Raw genomic sequence first — 23504 nt, 5'->3', positions numbered from 1 at the left:
TACTTTCTATGGCCTAAAAGGTCCTGTGGGATGAGCCTGAGTCTGTCTTTCTGACTTCATCTCATGCCATCCTGTGCTTTAGCCCCGAGAACTGAGAATTACAAGTACACAAAGCTCTTCCTTCAAGGCCTTTATACTTGCAGTTCCATCTATCTAGAATGTCCTTTGCTGCTTTCTTAATCTGTTAATTTTTTTTTTCATTAAATCTTACCTATTGGTCTTCCTAATCACTTTGTTAAAGTACAAAACTTATCTATTCCCTTCTATTGTATCATCTATCTAATTTGCACAATATTTATCAAAATATTTAATGATTTTTATCTGAATTGTTTACTTGTTGTATGCAAACCCCCAGAAGAACATGAGCTCCCTGAGTTTACTGACTCCCCATGACTTACAGATCTTGTTTATTTTTTATAGACACCATGTATCAAAATTCACAATACATAGTAGATACTCAAATCTTTTTTTCAATGAATGACTGCCCACCAGTCACCAGGTATCTTCCTTTATTGTCACAATAATTGCAAGAGTAGGTATCATCTGTATTTTATAAATTTGGAAGTTGTATTTCAGAGAATTGGTTCACTTGCCAAGAATACATGGTTAGAAATGGTTCATTCAAGTCCTGCTTTGAGTCTATTATACCAATCCCAACTCATCTCTCAGTGCCCTAGTCAAGTGAGTAAAGCACAGAATTAGCTCTTTGGTGTTGACCAAGCTGTTTCCATAGGTGTGGTCAAGGTAACTATAAAATGCAGGAAATTCCATCAGAGGCACTGAAGAATGGAAAAACACAGATGTGATAGTCACTTACCAACTGGCTATCACAAAAGTCTAGAATGTTTGCAGGAGAGGGGATAAGTTAGCGGAGTGGATAAAAACCTTGTATTCACTAGTCACACTATAAATTGATTGTGTTTTAAGTCTAAAACTATTTCATAGGGATAAGGGTGGCCAAGGGCCCATTTCTATTAATGACTTGTATATTACATGCCCCAATGTAATGAACTAGTCCAAGGCATATGGTAACCTTTTGGGATTTGGCCTATGTTGCCATCTTGTGATTAAGACCAGGTAATGTATAACATAACAGGTAAAGGTAGCATTCTCCTCAGAAAGACTCCATTCCAAAGTTTAATGTGCTAATTTGTTCATTTATCTGTTCATTCACTCAGGGAACATTTATTCAGTACTGATGTATAGACACTGTAGAATTATAAGCAATAGACAGCCCTTCCATTCAAGAAGTTTAAATTATAGTGCAAGAGACAAAATGGCATAGAGCACAGTTAGAGCTATGATAGAGGAGCTACAACTCTCACTCAAATGAAAGGCAACCACACCACCCTTAGAGTCGAGACAGGAAGGATCATAGGGCAGGTTCACTGGCATAGTGAAATGTAGCATAGATAAGTAGGATGAGGAGGGATTAACCAGGTAAATGCTAACTTCTCTCATCTTCTTCATTATAAAATATCATAATTCTTTTCCTTTGAGCTCCAGGCTCATATATTCAAACGCCTAATTGCCACCTCTATCTGGATACCACAAAGAGATTTCTAAACTAAGATGTCTAAAGCTGAAGACTTCAGACATCGTACCTCATACTTCTCAAGAAACCCTACCTCTCTATTCTTACATAAAGTTCTAAACTACTTTCCTTACTAATACCTCATCCCTGCTTTATTATTTTTAATGAAACATGGCAAAATAGGATCATAATCCTAGTTTTGGGTTCATTTGCTAATTTATCAGGGGAAAATGAGGGCGAAAGGGATATGATATACCCTAGTGTCTTTGCCATATGCTTCCCATCAGTGGGCAGCACTATAATCTCCGAAATAGTAACATAACCTGGAATCATGTGGCAACACCCACAGGTCATGGCCAATAGCCCACCAGGAACTCACCTGACTGACATTGCAGAGCCAGTCTCCTAAAGATGTTTATGTGGTGCCAGAGTGCTCTGATAAGTTGGTCAAAACACCACAATCTCACTGGCACTGTGTGGAGTTTTGGCCCTATGAAGATAGGATGAGGTACCTTAGAATCTTCCTGAGAGGGAAGCTGCTCTCTCTTCTCCTTCAAGCAGGTCCACACAGCATCTGGAGTCTCCTCTCCAGAGGAGCTTGGTTCAGGGCCCACAGCTTCTGGCTTCCCGTTCTCCCTGGGGACTGTGGGTTGCTCACAGGGCAGGTTTCTAGGTGGGTCTTTGGGAACACTTCCTTGTGCCTCTGACAGCTTCAGTTTTAGTTCTAAGAGAAATGCCATGAGTTACCATGAGCAAGGACTCACCAGCTCTAAGAAAAACACAGACTTTCAGGAATCCGCCCCGCCCCCCAATGCCAATGCAGTAGAGATGAACAGTGCTGATGATGACTTTCCATGGCACAAGATCAGCCTCAATAGCCAGGGCTAACAGGGTGAGCTCCCAATCAGATGTGAACACAGAGGGACCATGGAGCCTGGGAGCTCATGCAGGTGAAAGATCATGTGTGGGAGTAACTCTGTGATTTAGGTTTTAGAGTAGGAGTTAAGGAAGACCAGTGCTACTTGGCCCTAAAGTTTTCATCTGTTCCCTGCCATAGCAGCTGAAATTCTGCATGCATAGATTCATTTACGCAAGTTTGGAAAGTTTGGCAGTCATTAAGAGCCCCTGTGGAAAAGTGAGTACTTCTGGAAGGCACTGCACATGCAGATGTCTGAGGAAATAGAGGAGGGATGGGAAAGGGGAGAGGCAAGTGCCAGACTCCACTTGACAGATGTCACAATTTTGTTTAATGCCAGCTTTTAAAATCCAGGAATCACCATTATTACAATGTGGCTTTATATAAACCTACACAATTAAAAAAGCCACCTGGGACTTATCAGGGAACTACATTTCAGAATATGTTAGGGGACTGGTCTTTTGAGTGAGGCTATTTAGATTGATTTCTCAATTACAAGGTTCATTTTCTTTGATATTTTTAGTGAGATGCTGGCATGGTATTTAAACACTGCATATTTCATAAACCTGCTGCATCATTACAGTTTAATACCACTGAACTAATATTCTTGTCCAGTTCTTTAATCACCATACTTCTAGAAATTTGAAAACTCTTCCCATGTCTATAAGTATTGAAATGAGTATAGAGAGAGGAAGAAAATAAATTTTTATTGGTAAATAAACATAGCCTTTTAAAATGAATTTTAGAGTAAATTAGCACTCACACCACTGTCTCCAGAGAGAGAAAGAAAAACACTGGATTAGGAGGCAAGAGAACTGAGGTTTACCCCTAGCTCACCACTTCCCAGCTATGTAAACTTTCCCTCCTCTGGATGTATATGTCCTCATCAGTGCAACGCAGTGTGTGAAGTAAATGACTGCTGAGGCCTCTTCTGCTTCTAATATCCAAGAATCCAATAACCCAAGGAAATTAATGCTCCACACATTGAAATGTTCTCTACACTGAAGTAAGTCACTCTACTTGGGAGTCTGGAGTTCCTCAGTCTATTTATAAAAGATTTACTAAATGGGGCCAAACAATGAAGGATATCCAGGACCCTTTGACGGGGCCTCCAATCTAGGTGGGAGAGAAGGTTAGAGGGTACAGTTAGAAAAGAATAAAAAAATGTCCTGGAGTATATTGCCATTATTTTAACTGTATGTTTTCCCCCTCAGAAAAGAGACCCTTGGCTGGTTTTACCTTTGAGCTGTTTACGGCCTTTAGCCAAATCGTTCATCCATTTCAGGACTTCAGGGTTAGAAGTCTTGTCACCATGTGAAGGCTACCAAGAGAAGGAAAAATTGGGGGTGGAAGGGAAGGAAGGAGGGAGAAGGAGGGAAAGAGAGAGAAAAAGAAAAACAAAATTTTAAAAATAGCCAAACACACAAAGATATTTCATGAATCTGGGAGGTAAATTCCGGCATTAAAAACTCCAGCTGATAGAGTGGCTTCCTCCACATTTTTGTTGTTATCATAGACATTGTTTTTAAACATGCCTGGTTACCCAGCATTTTTCCTATACTCCTAACCATGCCAATGTCCTCAGTCACCCTGTGGGTAACCCACACCCCATGCATTGCCAGGCCACTTTTTTGTATTAGTGTAGGTGATTTCAATGATACAAACCAGCATTATTTATTTACTTGTGCTCACAGCTATGATGGATTATGACCACAACTTGCCTGGAGAATACTGGAAGATTTAGCTCCTATCAATCATATACATCAAGCCCAAGAAAGGAGACCTCTGGATCTCTAAAACTGGATCGCTAAGAAGTCAGTAGGTCAGGGTGATACCCAGACTTCAATCTTCTGTTTATAGACTCAATATCCTACTGGGCTAATGTTAGAATTAAACTTAATCACATGTGTATGACCTTAAGAAAATTATTTAGTCTCTGTCCTTCCATTTCATCTATCAAATGAGAATTATAATACATCTCCCCCACAGCAGGATAAATTAGTTAATATATGCAAAACACTGAAATTAGTTCCAGGCACATGCAAAACACTATAGTTGTGCTAGCTAGAATTACAAATATTATTATTGTTATTACTGGCAGTCATGATAGGTAGCAACGTTACTACCAGACCTTCAAAGAAACACTGAATATGTCTTCATCAATAAACAAATATGTACAGGTATTTATGTCCTACCAAGTAGCTAATTACACTAGGGTATATCAATAATAATATATATTTTATTTTAATAGGATATGACTCTGTTAACACAAATCATTCACTTTGATTTCTGGACTTCTCAGAGCACAAAAGTTGATTTTCTACAGAGAAGAGAAACTAGGAGACAAGAATAGCTAAACATACTTTGCCTCTACCCGCATAGATCAGTAAGATCTAAAAGAGTTGAGGCCACCCTGGTAACTGAAATGCAGGCTCAAGAAGGTTAATAATTACTTTGAGGATATACAAGGAAATATACATTAATTCTCAAGATTACATAACCATAAACACCACAATAATAGCAGGATATGGGTATACTGTTAGTGACCAAGTCTAGGGGTTCTTATATGTTTATTTAAGAATCCACTAAATATACATAACATTGAGTTTTTGGTGTGAGAGAGGTACAGGGAGATGAATGTGTTCCTCTCAAGTTCAAAGGGAAAAGTCGTGCTTGGGGGACAGGATCATCAAATGTACATGGGATTAGATTCATTGTGAAATATAAGACATGATTCTGTCACTTCTAGAGTGTTGAGAAAACCATACTTACTAAAATCGGAATGGAAAAGATGGCTGAAGGAAAATGGCAGTGATTATTTGGTTATTTTTCCTAGGGGAACTCAGAGGGGACACTATGCTTTCCACAAGGGAAGTCCTGGTTTCAGAACCATGGACAGTGATACAGGGGCGTGCCTCCAAAAAGTTTAGGCTAGTCCTATCCAGAGTTTGCTAGAATGATGCACTGTGCTACTACCTTGATAAATAGTCTAGTACTTTCGCTTAGGGTAACAACCTGCTAATATGAACAGTCAATGTTTTATATTCAGTTTCTCTTAATCCTCACAAAACTCTCCACTCTGATCTGAAGAATCAGAGCCTTTGGAACCCATCTTTTTCATTGGATATGCTCCACATAGTTAATGTCATCTTTTGAAATACTGTTAAAAACAAAAACAAAAATTAAATAACCTAAGCAAATAACCACCAAAGGAATGAGCTTTCACTGCTGCAAACAGGACTTAGGAAAAATTTAAGGCTGAATTTTCTGACAAAGTATTTTAAAACCTAGAATTTTATGAAATGAATTTTTTATTTCCTTGCTCCTGGGAAATCTTTCAAAAGAGGTTAAATCAAGCTCACAAGGACAGCTGCTTTCAAATCACATGAAAACTTTTCATATACAAACTGTGGCTCTTTCAGCCTTTTAACTTTTGGACTGAATAATTCCAGCTTAACAGATGCTCAAGGGCCATACAGTGAGAAATTACACAGTGCAAATTTTGTTCAGTGAAATTAAAATGGGGCTCCAGGGTCCCTTACCGAGGGTACCACTGGGTTAGATTTGTGATCTGCTAATGATAGTTCAAAAGACACTTTAGAAAGATCTCTGGATTAGGAAATGAAAATACCTGAGTTGTTGTCTTGGCTAGATCAAGTCTCTGCCGTGTGATCCCGGGGAAGTCATTTCCCTTCTCTGGGCCTTGGTTTCACAATGGCCAAGTAAGAAACAAGGCTGGCTGAGCCGTTCTAATTCTAACTTGTCTAACTACAGTGAAAGTGGACGTTTGGCTAAAATAGCCTTTTCTAGGTCTATGAATTTAACTATAGTTAAACGTAAAATCAGTTGCAGGGAATAAACACAGTTTTGGACAGGAATGTGAAACAGTTACACTCAACTAGCTGGCACAGAGGCCCAGCAGGAACTCAGATTGAAAAATTAGTAGTGAGTGCTATTCATCCCCCATGGTCAGGCTGCCAGGAGGGAAAGCCTGAGGCACAGCCACCAATGAAAACCCACTGACAATGTCAAATCTCTAAGCCCAGCCTGACCCTGACAGGAAAGGTGAGAAGAAGCCCTGTCTCCTGAGACATGGTAGGTTCTGATTACTCCAAAGGCTACACACACTGAAGCTGGGGGACCATGAGGCCTCCTGGCCCTGCAGCGGCTGGATCCATCCATCTGTATGTGTGAGTGTCTAAGTGTGTGGACGTGTGTCTGCTCTGGCTCTAAAGCTTCTCCAGACAAAGGCAGGAGGTGCTGGGACAAATTCTCTTCTAAAATAGGCAAGTTCTAGATGGCTGCTACAGTTGAGAAAAAGCCAGAGGGCCTGCGGCTGCAGGGAGAAAAGTGGGGATCTAATGTGTACAATTCTCCTTCGATTTCTGACAAGCGGGGGCTGCCATGGTTTAATCTGTTCAGATATCACTTAAATACATTCAAAAGTTGATAGTTTCCAGGACTACTTACTTTCTTTGTGCTGAACAATGTAATAAGCTTTATGTGTGTACTTCCTCATTTAACACTCACGAACGTCTGAAGTCACTAGTTCCATTTTACAGGTGGATAAACTGAGACTCAGAAAGGTAAGCAAGCCCAAAGTCACAAGTTCCTATGTGGCTGTGCTGGATTTAAATCCAGATCAATCTGATTCAAGAACTGCCAGGTGAGCATTGTTAACAGACTGTGGGAATGGAGCCCTCTACTTGTCACTCAACAGTTTCCCTTATGAGGGCATCACAGGTCCAATAACACTCCAGCAGCAAACAGGGAAAATCAGCTTCTCTAAGATACCTGGAACTTTCAAAATAGGGATGCTTATGAATTTTAGTTCTACTCTTCCATTGTAAAACTTACTCAGACTTAATCTACCACCCAAGCCCGAACAGAGGGAACATAACCACCTTACACAAGTTACAAGCCTTCCCTGGGTCTCAGTTGTATTACCTATACTACCAGTGTGCAGAGCACCCTCCCACTCTATAAAAAAACAAAACAAAACAGTAAGTAGCTGTGACTCCCTGACTTCAAAGAAGAGAATAATCTTTAACACACTGACTTAGGTTGTCCTGAAAGTCAATCTGATTTTTTTCCATTTTGCAAAGCTACAATCCTGCCTTTAGTAAATGTAAAGCCACTGTGGGAAACACAAGACAGAACAGGAAAATGGTTCAATACCCACGCTCTCCTCCCTCCCAGAACTTATCCTACACTCAGAGGGACCTGCCGATTACCTCTGTACCAAGTGCTTAGTGAGCCTTTAAATATTTCAGGATATATGAGACATTATTCCCTGTTGTCTGTTATTCTAATAACAAGCTGTTCTGGGCCCTCTGCCAAAGACCCAATATCTTTGTGCAATTCTACACAAACACTATTTTTCTCTATGACATGGTCACCATTAAAGAAAATAAATAAAACCAGCACTGGCTATCAAGACACTTACCACTGACTTTACTGCTTCTTACGTAAGAAAAGGTTCATGATTGCAACACTGCAGCACCAGCATGAAGCCAGTGTCTCTCTGACAGGAAAGGATGGATCAGGGTGTGTTCTCATGAGTGACCCGAACAGATGTCATTTGTTCCCCATCCATCAATCAGGAAGTACTTTAATGTCAAGAAAAAAAAAATCTCTCTCTCATTTATTCTGCAATTAGAGATTCTGTCCTTTGGGTCATTAATAGGTTCTTATCAAAATGAAAATGGGAAGAGGTTAAAGAAAAAATAAGAACATAATTCAAAAGGTTTTCAAATTTTAATTCCTAGGGACACTAGTGATAGTAGGGTTCCTTGGAAGAAAAAATGGGGAGGGGGATCAACAATCAAATCAGTTTGAAAATAAGAGTTGTAATTAATTGCTAGGAGATGTCTTAGTAGATACCAGCTGACAGCATGTGAAAACAAGACACACCCAAGATGGGTACTCAATTTATGATGGGTTGGCCGATGGAAGCAGAGTTGTTTCTGGTACAGAGGAGCACCGAGAAAGGAAAAGCCAATGCATCTCTTGACACAGTCCACACTCGTATTTTAAAACCCACAGTTCTTACCCGGTATTTCTTTTCTTGTTCAAATTTTTCTTCAAATTTCCGGATTTTCCGCTTGAGGCTCTGAATGTGCTTAGTGAGCTGGGCAATGGTCTGTGGCTCCTTGCTGCCACTACAGCCGCACCGTGAAGAACTTCGGGGCCTGCAATGATTGCAGGGTGGAGAAAGAAAGATCAAAAACAAGGCTTCTGGTAAACGTTGCTGCTGCTCCTCTACAAACCAAGCTTCTTGGGTTGCCAGAGCAGTCCAGAGGGCAGTTCATTATTTGATGAGTCTACCATAGCAGCATCTGCTCATTAATGGAGACCCCTGATCACAGCACGCCATTATGGGCAAATATCATCAGGGATTTCAATGCACAAATATCAGAACATCAGTCCAGGAAACACATTTCCTAAAGCTTGGAGGAGATCAACTTAAGACTAAAAAGAGACAGCCCTATTGTGGCATGATCCTCAGTAGAGTACAGGAGCCACGCCTACCAACATTTTCAAGGAAGATTTAAATGAGTAGTTAACTTCTCTTTACATAACAGAGCCTCTGTGAATCTGATGAAAGGAACGGGCCTCCGCTCCAGAAAATACATCACCCTCTCACATGATACATACTTTACAATAGCAATAACTCACTAATTCCCTCAAGTCTATCAACATATAGTCCATGGGCCCAGGTTTGAATAAATTCATAATAGAAGCACAAGTTTTTAAGGAGATACTAGAGATTTCCCTGCATGTATTTTAGCCAAGGGACTCTCATTTTAGCTATGAATCAAAATTATTTGTGGAACTTAAAAAAAAGGGAAAGAACACACAATTCTATACTTTTTCTTGGGAGGGGCAGCTATTTTAATCTCCCACTTTTCTATAATCTATGAAGAAATTGAGGTGGACAACTAAGCATTTCTAGAGGCCATCCACTGAAGCCACTGTTGGATGTGGAAAGAATATTGAACTCATGAAGAATAATATTCCTGCTATTTGTACACATATACATTTACTTAACTATCTGAGCATTTCACCAAAAATGTTCAATCATGCAAGCCCTGGGGTGGCTTGTGTCTCGTGACTGTTTCTGCTGAGATAATAAGGCTGGAAACAGCATTCTCAATTAGAAAGTACACCAATTTTTGCCATTTATTGTTCAGGCATCCCAGTTACATTTGGTAGGCATGTTTGCACTATTTCGGACACACTTCATTGTAGTTTGTAAATGTAGTACTTAAAAAACTATATGAAGTGAAAATAATAAAACAAGGTTTTCTTACATAATAAACTGCTGAGTGCTGGGTGGAGATGGGGCTGATTCAGGGTCTAAGTTGAATCTCTGGCTTTGGCTGAAGATGGAGCATCGTGGTGACAGCAGCGGGTTGTCACCATCAGTGATGTGATAGAGCAGGCGGCTGGTCCCAACAGACTGGAGGTCTTCTGGGGCACTGTCTGCTCCATTCTGCCCGTCTCTGTGGACTGGTGCGGGGTCTGAGGAGAGAAGATAAATCATCAGGGCTTAGAAGTGACAGAGGGCTTGAGACTGTCATATTCCTAAACAAGGATCATCAGCATTCATTATCTTGTCTCTTTGTCATTTCTTCCTTCTGGGGATATGAAAGGTTTTCAAAACACTGTCATGTTCGTTCTCACAGAACCATGATAAAAAATATTACAAAGCCACCAACCAAAAAGAAATGAAAACACAAATTATTCTGGTATCAGTTATAGAGTCAGCGTAACCCAAACCTATAAACATCTTCTCTTTATTTACTATTATTTTTAAACATTGAAGGGCGAATTACAAAATGTTTGGTGAAAAAAGGGAAAAAATAAAATGAAGCTGGAGCAAAAGATGATAGATTATGAAGAAGAAAAGGGATAAAACAATCTCCAATGAAGGAGGAGAGGAATCCCAGAAAGAAAATTATTCAGCAGTCATTAAAAATGATGCAGAACTCTGCTTATCAACATGGAATGATGTTCAAAATATGCTAAATTAAAAGCACAGGTTTCAAAATAAAACAGGAATGATTCCATTTATATTAAAAAAAGCATAGATTTAGGTCTACAAAAAATGTACTAAAAGATTAAAAGAAGCTATAATACACAAAACTACAATGCATGTTACAATTCAGAACGATTCTGTATCTTCTCCAAAATTTTGTGTAGCATTTTATTTTGGACAAAAACAAAAAACAAGAACAAAACCTGCTCCAAACCCTCTCTGTGCTTAGGCAGCTCTGTGCCTGAACTCTCAGTGATCATTCATTCCCTTTTTAAATGAGCTCATTAGCTCCCCACTGCAGGGTCGATCTAGAAGTGGGCAGCCCGTGCAACAGAAGTGAGGGCATGCAAAGTGAGGAGCCTTAGGGCGCTGCTGCATCATGGTGGCTAGGATGACAAGCTTTCCATCACAGGAATCGGTACAAAACTATTCAAGAAGCAGCCAAAACAAACTGCTCAGTTCTGCCCAGCAAACAAGTCAGGACAACCAAGGCCTTCTCTTACACCTACTATTTCAAAGAAGTAGAAAACCAAGATTTCCTGGGTGAATAAGCAGAAACTGAAAATAATGACAAATCCACTTTTCCAAAATAAACATTGATCGCAAAGTGGTACCAGATGAATCTTAATCAGGTTTAGAAGGACCCACGTTCTCTAGAGCTTGAAATGCAGTTTGCTTTGTGTAGCATCAAAGATCTGATTAGTGTGTTTTCACTTGGCCTCTTCCCTGTTGGAATGTAGACCGAGAGAGTGAATAACACCTCCTGCTGCACCTTTGAAGCTCATTGACAGCAATTTTGTGCCAGTGACTGAGCCTGGAAAGGATGAGAGCTGGAGAAGAGCTGGAGCTAGAAAAATGCCAGGGCCCAGACCCACCGGCAAGGTGTGCTGCTGAGACTGACACAGCGCACCACAGGCAGTGCGCTTGCTCAGAATAATTTACCCAGAAAACATCGCAGCTTTGGCAGGAGCCCTAAGGCATAACAGGAGAGTTACGAACCAAAAAAGAACAGCGTACACTAACACTCATCTTCAAAACCCACTAGGAGGCATAAACGTTCCTTACCAAATCCTTTTCTTCAACCAATGGGTTTAGACCAGCTAAAAAGAAATGCATTTTATTCATATTACCTGTTTCTGGGCAGTATCTTTTGAAGATAATGATGGGGAAGGAAAGAATCTTTAGCAAGCCCCTGGGGCTGGCATATTTTTGTTGAAGTGGGAAAGGTCTGAGGCCTTCAACCTTTCGGCTCAGCCACAGCCCCAGGGTCAAAACTAACATGTGGCTCTTGGTGCTGTTGTACAATGTCCAGATGAAGGCACTGGGGTTCCCAACCACACGATTGAAGTAGAGGTGAGAAAAGAGCTCAGCTTCTGAAACTCCAAGTCCTAAAATGTAACTTCAAAGAATCACAGATTTTCTGAATGGCTCTTTTTTAACTGCACTACAATAGTAATTATAAACCCCCATTTACGTGGCAACTGCTTCCTCTGGTACTCCAATAATTTACCAGTGCTACCTAATTAACATCCTGATTCCCCTTACCCCCCCCCCCCCCGTCACCACTGAAGGAAGCATTGAGCCAGAAAGATCCCCAAATGACCAGCTGAAAACCAAGAGTCAAAAACTCGTAATGTGGTAGCGCCTCAGATCTCTGCCCCAACTTACCATGTGGGTTGAAAATGGCTTAATTAAATCAGACAGTGCACGTACATTGTGTGTGCATTTGTGCAGACAGAATTACTGAGCTCCTTGTTCAGAAAAGGCCAGTGCAGCTCCAGAGCCAGCCGTCACTGCTGCTGTCCTGGGAACAGAGCCCAGGGACACCACTTACAGGCCCTGCTCCCCAGTAACTGGGGGATGGCTCCCGATGGTCCCCTGGGGACATATTACTTTTTCTTCCAAAGGAAGGAACAGCTTGCCAGGGCCCAGTGTATGATGCAGTATGGTTTAGAGAAAGGGGTCTGCGAACCAGGAGTCTCCACGTGCCTTACACTCTTGTGGGGCTCCAGTGAGTGCACAGACCTCTCTCAACGTCCTGTTTAGCCCCTTGCACAGGGCTGTGATAGAAAAGGAAGAGACCTGCTGTACCTCTTGCCTATAGTTAACAATACTGTAGGGTATGTTTAAAGTTGTTAAAAACATGGATCTCATATAACTGTTCTTACAACAAAAAATATTTTTACTCCTTTTCTCTTCTTTGTATCTTCTGAAACTTCTATAACAAATAAGTCTTATTTTTATAGGAAGGAAAAAACAATAGAAGTTAATACTAAAACTTTTTAAAAAGGAAATGAGCCTTCCTGAGAAAAGAGGTGAGAAACAACCCCAGAGGTGGCACAATAGAGAGCAAAGATGGTGAGTTTGAATCTCAGGCCTACCCCTTGTTAAGAGAGGAGACTTCACAAATAATAGGCCTTTTTAAACCTCAGTTTTTACATTAGTAAAATGAAGAGAATAATGGTGCCTCCTTCATAAGACTAAGTGAGAATAAAAATGAAATATAACTGTCTTCTGACAATTTTTGTCCTATCCTCATAAACTCTTTTTACTATATATGTATATTAAAGTATAGATTATATATATAAAGTTATATATTTACTATGTATTTTAGATAGGTTATTTTCAACCTATAGCTTTTTAAAATTTCAGCTTCACCCTGGGCCCTGATGGCCAAGAAATCATGAATTTGATGGGCTAGTTACATTTTTTCCTACTAATATACATTAAAATAAATTCCTATTAAAACTAATATTGCTCACCCATGCATCTTTTGTATAGCATAGGTATTTGATGAATATTGAGATAAGGTATGGAAACTGCTAAAAATAAAATAACCATGAGAACAATCATTTTAATAATTAATATCAAAGTAAGAAAGCTGAATATTACCTTCTCTTAGTGAAGAACAACTATACAAGGAGGACTTATGGGGATAATATTTGAAATGAGAGCCAACATGCTCCCCAGCATATTGTCCCTCCTACCAGTGCTTATTTAAAAATAAGTAAGTAATCATCATAAATAATATTTATGGAGTGACTCACTATGTCCTCAAACTTGTCATAAGAGTTTTCGCATATGTTTAATTTTCTTAACAACCACGTGAGGCTAGCAGCAATATGATCTTCATTTTAAACCCAGTAGGAAGGTGGTATGACTGCGTTAACTCCATCCAAGGAGGATGTGACTAGTGCCTGTGGTACAAGACTCCACACCCCTGACCCTGGGAGCCCAAGAGTGTTTCTGGCAGTCCACTCACTGAGCAATAGGGGATGTAGAGAAGACAAATAATTGTCATCAGTGTGTGAAGGCCAAGAAAGTGCAGCTGATCTGGCTGCAACCCCAAGCAGAACCAGATGTTGTATTATTACAGCTGTTAAATGAGTCAGTCAGAATTCAAAATATCCTTTTCTAATGTGAATTTTTAAAGTCTTTAAAAACTTAAGCAAATCTCTACCTGCAACCATTTGAGATGGACTGCTGAGATCTAACTGAGCAATACATTAGCCATTGTCTTGTGGATTTGTTAATTTGTACTCTTGGCTTTGCTCATCCTGGTGGGTTCTCAGGTAGCATTCAAGTACATTCCAAAATGCCAAACACCAGCCTTTGATGGTTTTAGAAGCCAAATGAGCCAAAAACATGATTCTAATGAGGCTCAAGTATCAGAATTTCTAGCCAGCCTCTCACAAATAGGGCCACCAAAACAAAACAAGAAATAACCCAAAACATCTGTTGCAAACACAATGGGTTTGGTTTGGGATATGCTGGAATTTGAGTGCCCCAAGGCACTACGGGTTAGCTAGGAGATCACAACAGAGAGCACAGGGAAGCCTGAAGTCATCCCAGGAGGTAAGCCTAGGGAAACTAAGAGCTTTTTTTGCTCTGAGACCACTGAGAGAGGAGGAGCTACCTCCAAGGGAAGGACAGACAGGGCAGGAATGAGGACAGCTGAAGAGGGCTTCCGGGTTAGTGAGGCTGATCCAGTTATGGAGCAGTGGGCGGCTGGCCCCTCAGCAGGCCTCTGTGTGCCAGCTTCTGTGGATGGCCACCAGAAACACCAGGGAGTTACAGGGGTGGGACATTTGTCACCCTGAAAGCAGGTCTGGGCTTTATGACAGGCACCTTGCAGAGGCCAAGAGGTAGTTTGCCATCATGGATAAAAGCATAGGCCATAGACTCAGAAGCACCTAGACTCAAATCCCAGTTTTATCATATGTGTGACCTGGGACACATTACTCAATCATTTTCAATCACGGTTTTCCCAGCAGTATAATGGGAATTCATTCGTTCAACAAGTGTTTATTGACCATCTACTGTCCACCGAGTCCTGTTTCATATGAGAATGACAACAGTGTTTACCTTATAAATTGTTAGGAAAATTTTTAAAAGATAAGGACATCTAAAGTGCTTAGGACAATGCCTAGGGAAGAGGGAATAATTATCCATTAATAAATGTTAATTGGGTGGTATCTTTTCTCTAGTTAGAGAATTCAGGCGGGGAGCTTGCTGGGGGAGGGAAAGATGAGTTCAATTCTGGATGCTTTGAGTTAAGAGGCATTTTGGGTTATCCAGGTGGAGGTCCCCAAGAGGCTCTGGATGTGTAGGTAGGAGAACCTTAAGGAGACAGAGCCTTCTCGAGTTCAAGGTCGGCACGCACCTCCTCAAACCCCACTTCTAGAGTCGGGTGAGGACAGTGAGCCTCATTGCCATTTTGAAGGAGCCAATGTACTGATTTCAATAAAATGAAGAGTCAATAGATTAGGGCGCTGGGTTAGCTGAGCAATGAGGAACTCCAAAGTCCTTCCTAAAAAACAGAAAACTGCATGGATCAAGAAGCCTTGGCTCACGTTTAAACTTACTCCTTGCCTCTGCAATTTTGGTTACAATCTTGTAATTAAATTTCCACCAGTAAATACAGATCCAGGTTTTGGGTTTTTGAGTAGTTCTGAAGATAAATTTAATCCAATCACTCCCATTTCCTAGAGAATTTTAGGGGAATGATTTTAGAATATTTTTTTCTTGAGTTACTGCTATTACTTCAAACACATACATACTTTTGCCAAGTAAACATAACATTTAAATTGCAGAAATACGTAATTACATAAATTTTCAGGATATATTGTAACTGATTATTTTTAAAATCTATTAATAATATATACACTATCATAAAAGACTTATAAAGTTCCTTTTTAATATTTTCACTATGTCAATGGTAAGACTAAAGAATAAATAACCACCAAAGACCCAAACAAGGAAAGTTACATTGTTATTTATATGGTGTATTGTTTACAATATAATGTTGGGAGGTATAAACAGTTTGAGGAAGAGAAGCAGCCAGAAATCTGTGGGGGAAGAAGAAAAACAGAGACACCGTGGTGCTAGAGGTGGCTGAGAAGAAAGGTGAGGCAGGGTGACAAAGGCCAAGTTTGCCCTAAGGAAACATGCAGTGCAATGAACGTCTAGCCTGTGCAAGACTGAGGTCTTCAGACATTTGCGATTTCTACCGTAAATCAGAACCATACCGTGGGCTGTGGAAACATGGCTCATAATGAGCGCAGGTGTGAGCACTCCTGTCATTCTGGGATAGGGGAGAAATCCATTCTTTGCACTGTTTTGTAGGACATCTCAGCCAGGGATAATTCATATTTTTAGTGGCAGTTTCTCGACAGCACCAAACCAACTGCCTAACTTCGAGAGGAAAGAAGAAATGATCTTCTAGAAAAACCTATCAAGTGACTAGATAAATCTTTACAGTCTCCTCTGATTATCCCTTTGCCTCTATGCACACTGTCAAAGAACAGTTGAGAAACAGCCAAGGGAAATGGCCAATGAACAGTGCCTGATCTCTGACAACATATTTTTCGCTCCCTGTTTCACAAAAGTGGAGCCACATGCTCAGATGACAGAGCTCTGCCTGAGCTGGGGGGCCAGAAAAAGAGCAAGTATCATCACTGACAGTGCCCACGACTCAGAAGTGCCCTCTTGGGGAACATACAGGGAAAGAGGGGTGCTGCGATGCAGACATCTTTCAGCCTCCCCAGGTCTTCTAGTCGATTCACGCACCATTGATCACCTCAGGCACAGCTGATAAAAATGTGCTGTTGAGATAACAAGAGCCATTTTCCAAAGAGAGTTTTCATTTATGAGCTGATATATTTTGCAGAAGGAAAATTACATGTACAAAGCAAACAGAAAGACTACTGAAAAAATTTCAGCCTTCAATGGGGGCTGTATCTTTACTAGGGTCCAACTTCAGTTAGAAAAAATTAGTCAAAAAAAAATTGGACCCCCAGTCCCATATAAGCAGAGACATAGAAAAGTAAGAGTGTTAGGGAACTGGAAGAGATAGGAATGGTTGTCCACTGTGAACCAGCAGGGCGGGGGTAGGGAGTGGCCAGAGCAATATCAAACACCAAGCATCTATCTAGGCACGCCATCTGGTCACTTCCACATTGTCCTCTTGTTAAGTATGGAAGGATGAATAACCAGAAAGAAAGGTTTAAAATGGCTACAAAATATGTGGGAATTATGTGCAGGGGAAAATGAGTATGTGACAACTCTCCGTACTATCTGCTCATTTTTTTTTAAAAGATGTTTTTTATTCACTTTTAGACAGAGAGGAAGGGAGGGAGAAAGAAAGGGAGAGAAACATCAATGTGTGGTTGCCTCTCACACACCCCCAACTGGGGACCTGGCCCGCAACCCAGGCATGTGTCCTAGACCGGGAATCAGACTGGCAACTCTTTGGTTCACACGCTGGCACTCAATCCACTGAGCCACACCAGCCAGAGCTGTCTGCTTAATTTTTGATAAACTTAAAACTGTTCTTAAAAATAAAATCTATTAATTAAAAGAATAGCACAACTATAAGCCTGTTTGTTAAAAGCCCAGACTCTTGAGTCAGAGCCCCAAGACAGGTCTGGGATGCCACTTGCTCCCTGCTGTTAGGTCCTTGGCCTAGAAAACCTTGTCAGACTTAGAGTCCTCATTTATAAAGAGTTGTAGTGAGGCAAATGGAAAAATGCATGCTATCGCAATTCTTGGCCTGCCTTAAAAAGTGAATTTAAGTTTTTTAAAAATAATCACCCGGGAAGTTTCAGCTGTAGGACTGATTTACTCCTTCCCTATAAGGCAGTTATAGAAATAGCCTCACAGAATTATATTGTCACTTATGGATTTTGAAATCATTTAAAAAACACATTGTTTGGAACACAAGCAGTTAATATGACCGTCTACTGGTCATATTACTACGCTCCCTCTTTCAGAGACTATGAAGATGGTTATAAATGCATCAGAGAAAAAATTATTGACAGTAAAGATCTTTGCCAGCCACGTTATGTCACAGTTTTAGCACAGGATAGATTTTATGGTAACAAATGTAGTTTCAACTATAATAGGAGGTAATTATTCAGCCATCAGCTGTATAGATTATTGCTGTTATAAATACCTTTTGCTTAAGGGAATTAGTATAATGTCAATCATATGCAAGACTCTGGAAGGGACCTAGGGAGTGAACAGTATTACTGACATATAGACACCTTGAAAGTAGTTGAAAATTATGATAGATGAGATTTTTAAAGACAAATGTAAGCAGTATCAACTGGGGGAAAGGCAACATAAACTCTGAATATTGCAAAAATGCCCAGCTTTTTAAATAATGATAGCTGACATTTACTGAGCATTTACCATGGGGGTGATCCTAAGAGCCTCATTTACATTTAGCTACATCATTCTCACACAAGTCCTAAGAAATGGATACCATCCTTTTTCCCATTTTAAAGTAAAGGAAACAAACAGAGAGAGATCAAATAACCTGTTCTGCAAAGAACCGTATTTCTGAATAAGGCAGAACTAAAGAATATAATTTACTTGGGCTTTCAAGAAGTCTGTGGCATGTTTTTCATATCAAAATCTGTTTAAAAACAAAACCAAATGATGATTGGGCTAAATGTTTTATAATGGATACAAAATCTACTTAACAATATGCAGCAAAGAATAGGGAAGAATTAATATCTTTATGACAAACATGTCAGTACTGACACTAGCAAATGGATCCTGAATTGATCTTATTTTACATTTCAGAAATGACATGAATGAAGAAGTTGAGTCATAAGTCTGAGTTTGCAGATGATGTTAATATATTTCAGAGAGTAAAATGCTAAGCAACCACAGAAAAAGGCCACAAACCATGAGGAGGCTTAATAGCAGCAGATGACCTTCACTGTGGGCCAGTAGACAAAACAGCTGGAGAAAACTAATATATTTACCCTTAAAAATAATATGCACTAAATTATTGGTCTGGTAGGAAATGGGATTTCTTTGAAGCTTTTATGGAATACACAGATATGACAAAAAGGTCAAGAAAATAGTGAACATCTCCAGGAAGAGTTTGGAAAACAATCCAAAAAATGTAATTAATTTTGTAATTATTCTATAAGACACCCCAAGCCAATGTATTTTAGGTACTCATTCAATTTTTACAGAGACCATTGTAGTTTCACATATAGTTGTAAGAAATAATATGGGGATCCCTTGTAAATTTTGCCCAATTTCTCCCAATAGTATCATTTTGTAAAACTATAACACTGGTGCCCATATTTACGAATAATATTCTTTCTATTTGACTCCAACTGGAATATACTACGCAGGACAAGTAAGTGCACATCAAGAAAGGCACAAGGGCCTACAGATGGTTCAGATCAGAGGAGCTACAATGACTATGGAACAGAGGAGCTGCAACAGGGTGATCAACTACAAATCCGGGTTTCTGCAGTCTGACAAAACAAAGTCAGGAATGGATAAAGAAAAAAATAACTTTCCAAACACGTTAATTGTGTAGAGAATGTACAAGCCAACTACAGGCTTAACGTCAAATTCTAGAATATTAGAACTGTGGGGACTTAACTTTTAGGCTGAATGGCAAATACCAAAGTGTGAAGTGCTTCGACTATGGCGTCCAAAGGGGGAAACCCCCTGACTCCTCACCTGTCCTCCCAAATGCCACACCTCAGTAGCTGTGGGGCCTTCGGCAAGTTACATTAACCCTCCAAGTTTACTTGCTCATTTTTAATGTGGGGTAATAATGACCCCTACCTCGTAGAATTGTTTTGAAGATAAAATGAGAAAATCCATGTAGCAGGGGCAGGCGCAAATGAAGAGGTCATTGTTAGCTAATGCTGATGTTATTACTTAAAATTTTCTAAAGTAAGGTTTCTAAACTTTGACACTATTCACATTTTTGGACCTTATAATTCTCTGCTGGGACAATGAGGGGAGGGGGTAGTTCTGGGCCTCATAGGAACCACTGACCTCTGCCCACTAGATGCCAGAATCACTTACCCTCCAAGTGTATCTAGATATTGCTCAATATCCTCAAAGGGGGTAAAAATCAACCCTGGTTGGTTTTCTGAAAACCACTGCTTTTAAAGGAACTGATTGATTGATTGATTGATTGATTAAAACAATATATTTAGGACAAAATAAAAAGAGGTACTTTTCACAGTGGAAGCCATTTTTTAGTTAAAGCAACCAGTGGTACATACACTTTCAGTATTAAAAAGGTTCAGTATAAAAAGGTTCAGGAAAGATTTAGAAATAATACACACATATACACATAGATGCATAATGAAAAAAAGTTTCTAAAAGATATTTGAAATTCTGTGCACTTCTGAGGTTGAAGCAAGAGAGACCATCTCTTACTGACTTTCAAAGACTATGTAAAGCTTCTGCCAGACAGTAAAACATCAAGTAATGTGGATGATCAGATTCATCTGGTGGGATACCTGAGATACTCCCTTGTTCCAGAAATCCAATTATAAACGGCACCTGCAGCAAGGACACATTTCACAGCACCCTTAGAGGAACACTATGTTCCAGAAAGTGTTCCTGAATCTCCTGGCACCTAAGAATCACCAGGCGAGGTTTTCAAACTTGGAGATTTTCAAGCCTCATCTTTATATTTTAATTTTGCATTTTAAGATCAGGAGCCTAGATATCTGTAAATTTAATAAGTACTTCCAGGTAATTGGGAACTTCTAGTCAATGGGACAGTGTCTAAAATGTGAGAGAGAAGGTCCTCTTTGATTCTGTTCTGCCTCGACCTCAACATTAGGAGACACCTACAGACCACAGGAGTCATTGCAGACCGTAAATAAATACACTACAGTAGTGCTCTCTAACAATCCATATCAGCAACAAAGGTCTTGCTCAAATGGAAAGTTCAACGTGAAAATCAAGATTTTAGAATAGAAGAATTAATTAGGTACTTCTGAGGAATTATTCCTAGTAATAAGTCTTCCGTTATTTCCAGGGACAGCTTTTGCTACAAACTGTGCAATCAATCACCTGCGGTCAGACAGAACTGGGATTACTTGGCTTACTCAGAGGAAACATCAAACAGTTCCTATGTACATTTTCAAAATGACAAGCAGCTAAAAAGACAATCCTCATTTCATTTCTGTTCACACCAGAATAGATGCTTACTAATGCCACAGAGGAAACATTTGTTTCAGCTGTAAGAGGCTGTTGGCCCAGTTAGAGGAATTTTGACCCTAAGCGTTGTATGCGGTTTGAAACCTGCGGGTGAGGTGACTAGCTGCTCCAGATGGCCTGGGACTGAGAACTTCCCAGCATGTGGAACTTCAAGTGCTAAAAAATGAGCAGTCCTGGGCGAATCGGGATACTCGGTTATCCTACGGATAGTCCCAAAGGGGCTTCTCAGCTGGTTTCCTCTCTGTCAATTTTCTTTAGGAGCCTTTAACACCCCTCAAATCTGTCCCCATGCCACTACTTTCTGGCCTGCAGACTTGGATGCTTGAGCCCCTCTCTCCTCCTGATGTAAATGGACTGAGCCAACTTGTCACAGAACCTGAGTTAGAAGTCCTTGTGGTTTGTAAGCCTCTTTATGTTGGTGACGCTGAGGTGAAACAGAGTCAAAGAGAACCCAAACTTCTCTTTCCTAATTCAAAACACAGTCACTTGAATAGTGGTTCCCAATATTAGAAAGTAAGTTTAGAAATGTAAAGAGTCCAGGATTCTACCCCAGAATGTGCAGACATGAGGACTGAGAATCCCCATGTTTGAAAACTTCCTGGCAATTACGATGTGCAGGAAGGCTCAGGAACACTGTTTAGAACACAGGGCCCCTCCACGGCTGCTATGACATGTGCCAGCGTTGCAAGGGCAGTTTTTCATTGGATTTCTGGAACAGGGAACATTTCAGGCATTTTACTAGGTGGGACTGACCTTTGGAACTCATAAATCCAAATTCAAAGTCAGTACTTTGATCTCAAGACACAGAGATTACAATACTTGGCTCAGATTATCATTTCAGGTACCCACTGTAAAAGTTACACTTCACTTAAGTCGCACCCTAGTCAAGTCTAAAGTAAGTTTGAAATCCATTAAGGTAACATCAACTTATATTTACGAATGTCTGCTTTTAATAGTTAATTGGTAGCATATTATAGCCAGATATTCTTGTAAAAATAAATCACTTGGATTTTGTCTTTGTTACTAATTATTGACATTAACAATTATTATTTGAATATTTATATACATGCAAATCTCAGGACTAGACGTTACACTTTAAGAGAAAATTTTAAGTTACTATAATCTTTTATAGACTTATAGCCATCTGTGCTAATCTTATGCAATCACACTGTCCTAGGGAATTTACATATGCACACAAAAAAAGTGAAGTTCCAAGGAGTTCAAAGATCACTCCAGATATCCAATCACAGGCCTTGAATTAAAAACTGCTGGCATAAGCTCTACAAAGATTAAAAACACCAGGATGGGTTCTATCTTTGAAAACATGCAAGAGCCATTGCTGCCCACTACATATACACATATGCGCACACACAGGAAGAGAGGGACAGAGAGAGAGATGGAGACAGAGAGAGAGAATCTCCCTTTTTCACAGACTCTCTTGGAAAAACTCTGACACACCTCAGATTCACCTACATTTTGGAAAATCCAGCATACAACCCACCAGCCTCCTCTGAAAGGAGCCTCTGCCTATTTCTGCCATTTGACACCTAACATGAAATATACTAACAGTTCCTTTGCATGAGCAGTTCCTACATAAACTCCTTTACAAAGAGCATTAATAAGTTTGTTCACAATCCTGTCCATCTAGAATGAGAAAATGCAAAACAATTCTTGACCTGTCAAGAAAATAAGATACATACACACATGTAAAAGTCATGATTAAAAATATACACATATCCATCTTATTTAAACACTCTTTTCCAGATATTTGTGTAGTATACAAAACATCAGATAATTCAAAAGTTAATTTGTATTTGGCTTGGGTCTTCTCTATAGGTTTCAGATGTTGTTTGTTGGGGTTGGTAGAAGAAGAACAGCATTGTCTGATAATTTGACTTCAATCCCTAATTGGATTGACATTGGCTCCTGTCCAATTTTACTTGCCTCTCATCCAAACACAATGGCCAACAGAGCAGGGGAGCTCACCAGGCAACAAGGACAGCCAGCTGGCCACCTGCATCCATGGGGAACAAATTTACCTCTTACTAGCAGGGTTACAGTAGGCTTCAGTGTCCTTACTGTGAGTAGCATTACTTCACAGATCAGTGTAAGAATTTCACATAATAGATGAAAAATGCTCAGACCAGTAACTGGATCAGAGAAAGTCTTCACATAAACCTTCAAAAACTGGAGATAAGTATTTTGCCTGCTTATACTATATGCATATGTTTTAAACAGTAATGTCTCGAATGTACTATCACTAATGGTACTAAAATATAATACTTTGTAAATCTCTTTCTTCAATTCCTGGACATCTCAGGAAGCAAACTCACCTCAGCCTATTTCTACTATCTATCCAGAAACCAGTCTGCAGACCTCTGACCACTTTGTGTGGAAAGAAAAAAAAAAAAAGCAATCTGTGCCCTCATTTCTACTCATGTAAATGAGTGCATCTTTCCTATCTAAGTCTTCCTGGGAACATTAATTTGCCTTCCACTTGCTAGCTAGTCTATCAT

The 23504-nt window shown here is 39.9% G+C and overlaps 1 protein-coding gene across 4 annotated transcripts in view; it reads right to left on the bottom strand.

Moving 5' to 3' along the window:
* FAM13C (family with sequence similarity 13 member C) overlaps nucleotides 1-23504 on the bottom strand; it is a 121091-nt gene that overhangs the window by 13036 nt on the left and 84551 nt on the right. For all 4 annotated transcript variants that reach the window (XM_054572760.1, XM_054572759.1, XM_054572757.1 and 1 more), the window contains 4 exons: nucleotides 9764-9974; nucleotides 8503-8641; nucleotides 3690-3771; nucleotides 2047-2258 (listed from right to left, as the gene is read on the bottom strand). In XM_054572760.1, coding sequence (XP_054428735.1) covers nucleotides 2047-2258; nucleotides 3690-3771; nucleotides 8503-8641; nucleotides 9764-9974 — 644 coding nt within the window. The remainder of the gene's footprint in view (nucleotides 1-2046; nucleotides 2259-3689; nucleotides 3772-8502; nucleotides 8642-9763; nucleotides 9975-23504) is intronic.

Source organism: Pteronotus mesoamericanus, unplaced genomic scaffold, assembly GCF_021234165.1.
Source record: "Pteronotus mesoamericanus isolate MK-2021 breed Mesoamerican mustached bat unplaced genomic scaffold, CSHL_Meso_final contig_24, whole genome shotgun sequence".
In the NCBI taxonomy this organism is placed as follows: Eukaryota; Metazoa; Chordata; class Mammalia; order Chiroptera; family Mormoopidae; genus Pteronotus; species Pteronotus mesoamericanus.
Note: the sequence above shows the minus strand (reverse complement) of the source record. Positions and strands in the feature narration are given on the sequence as shown.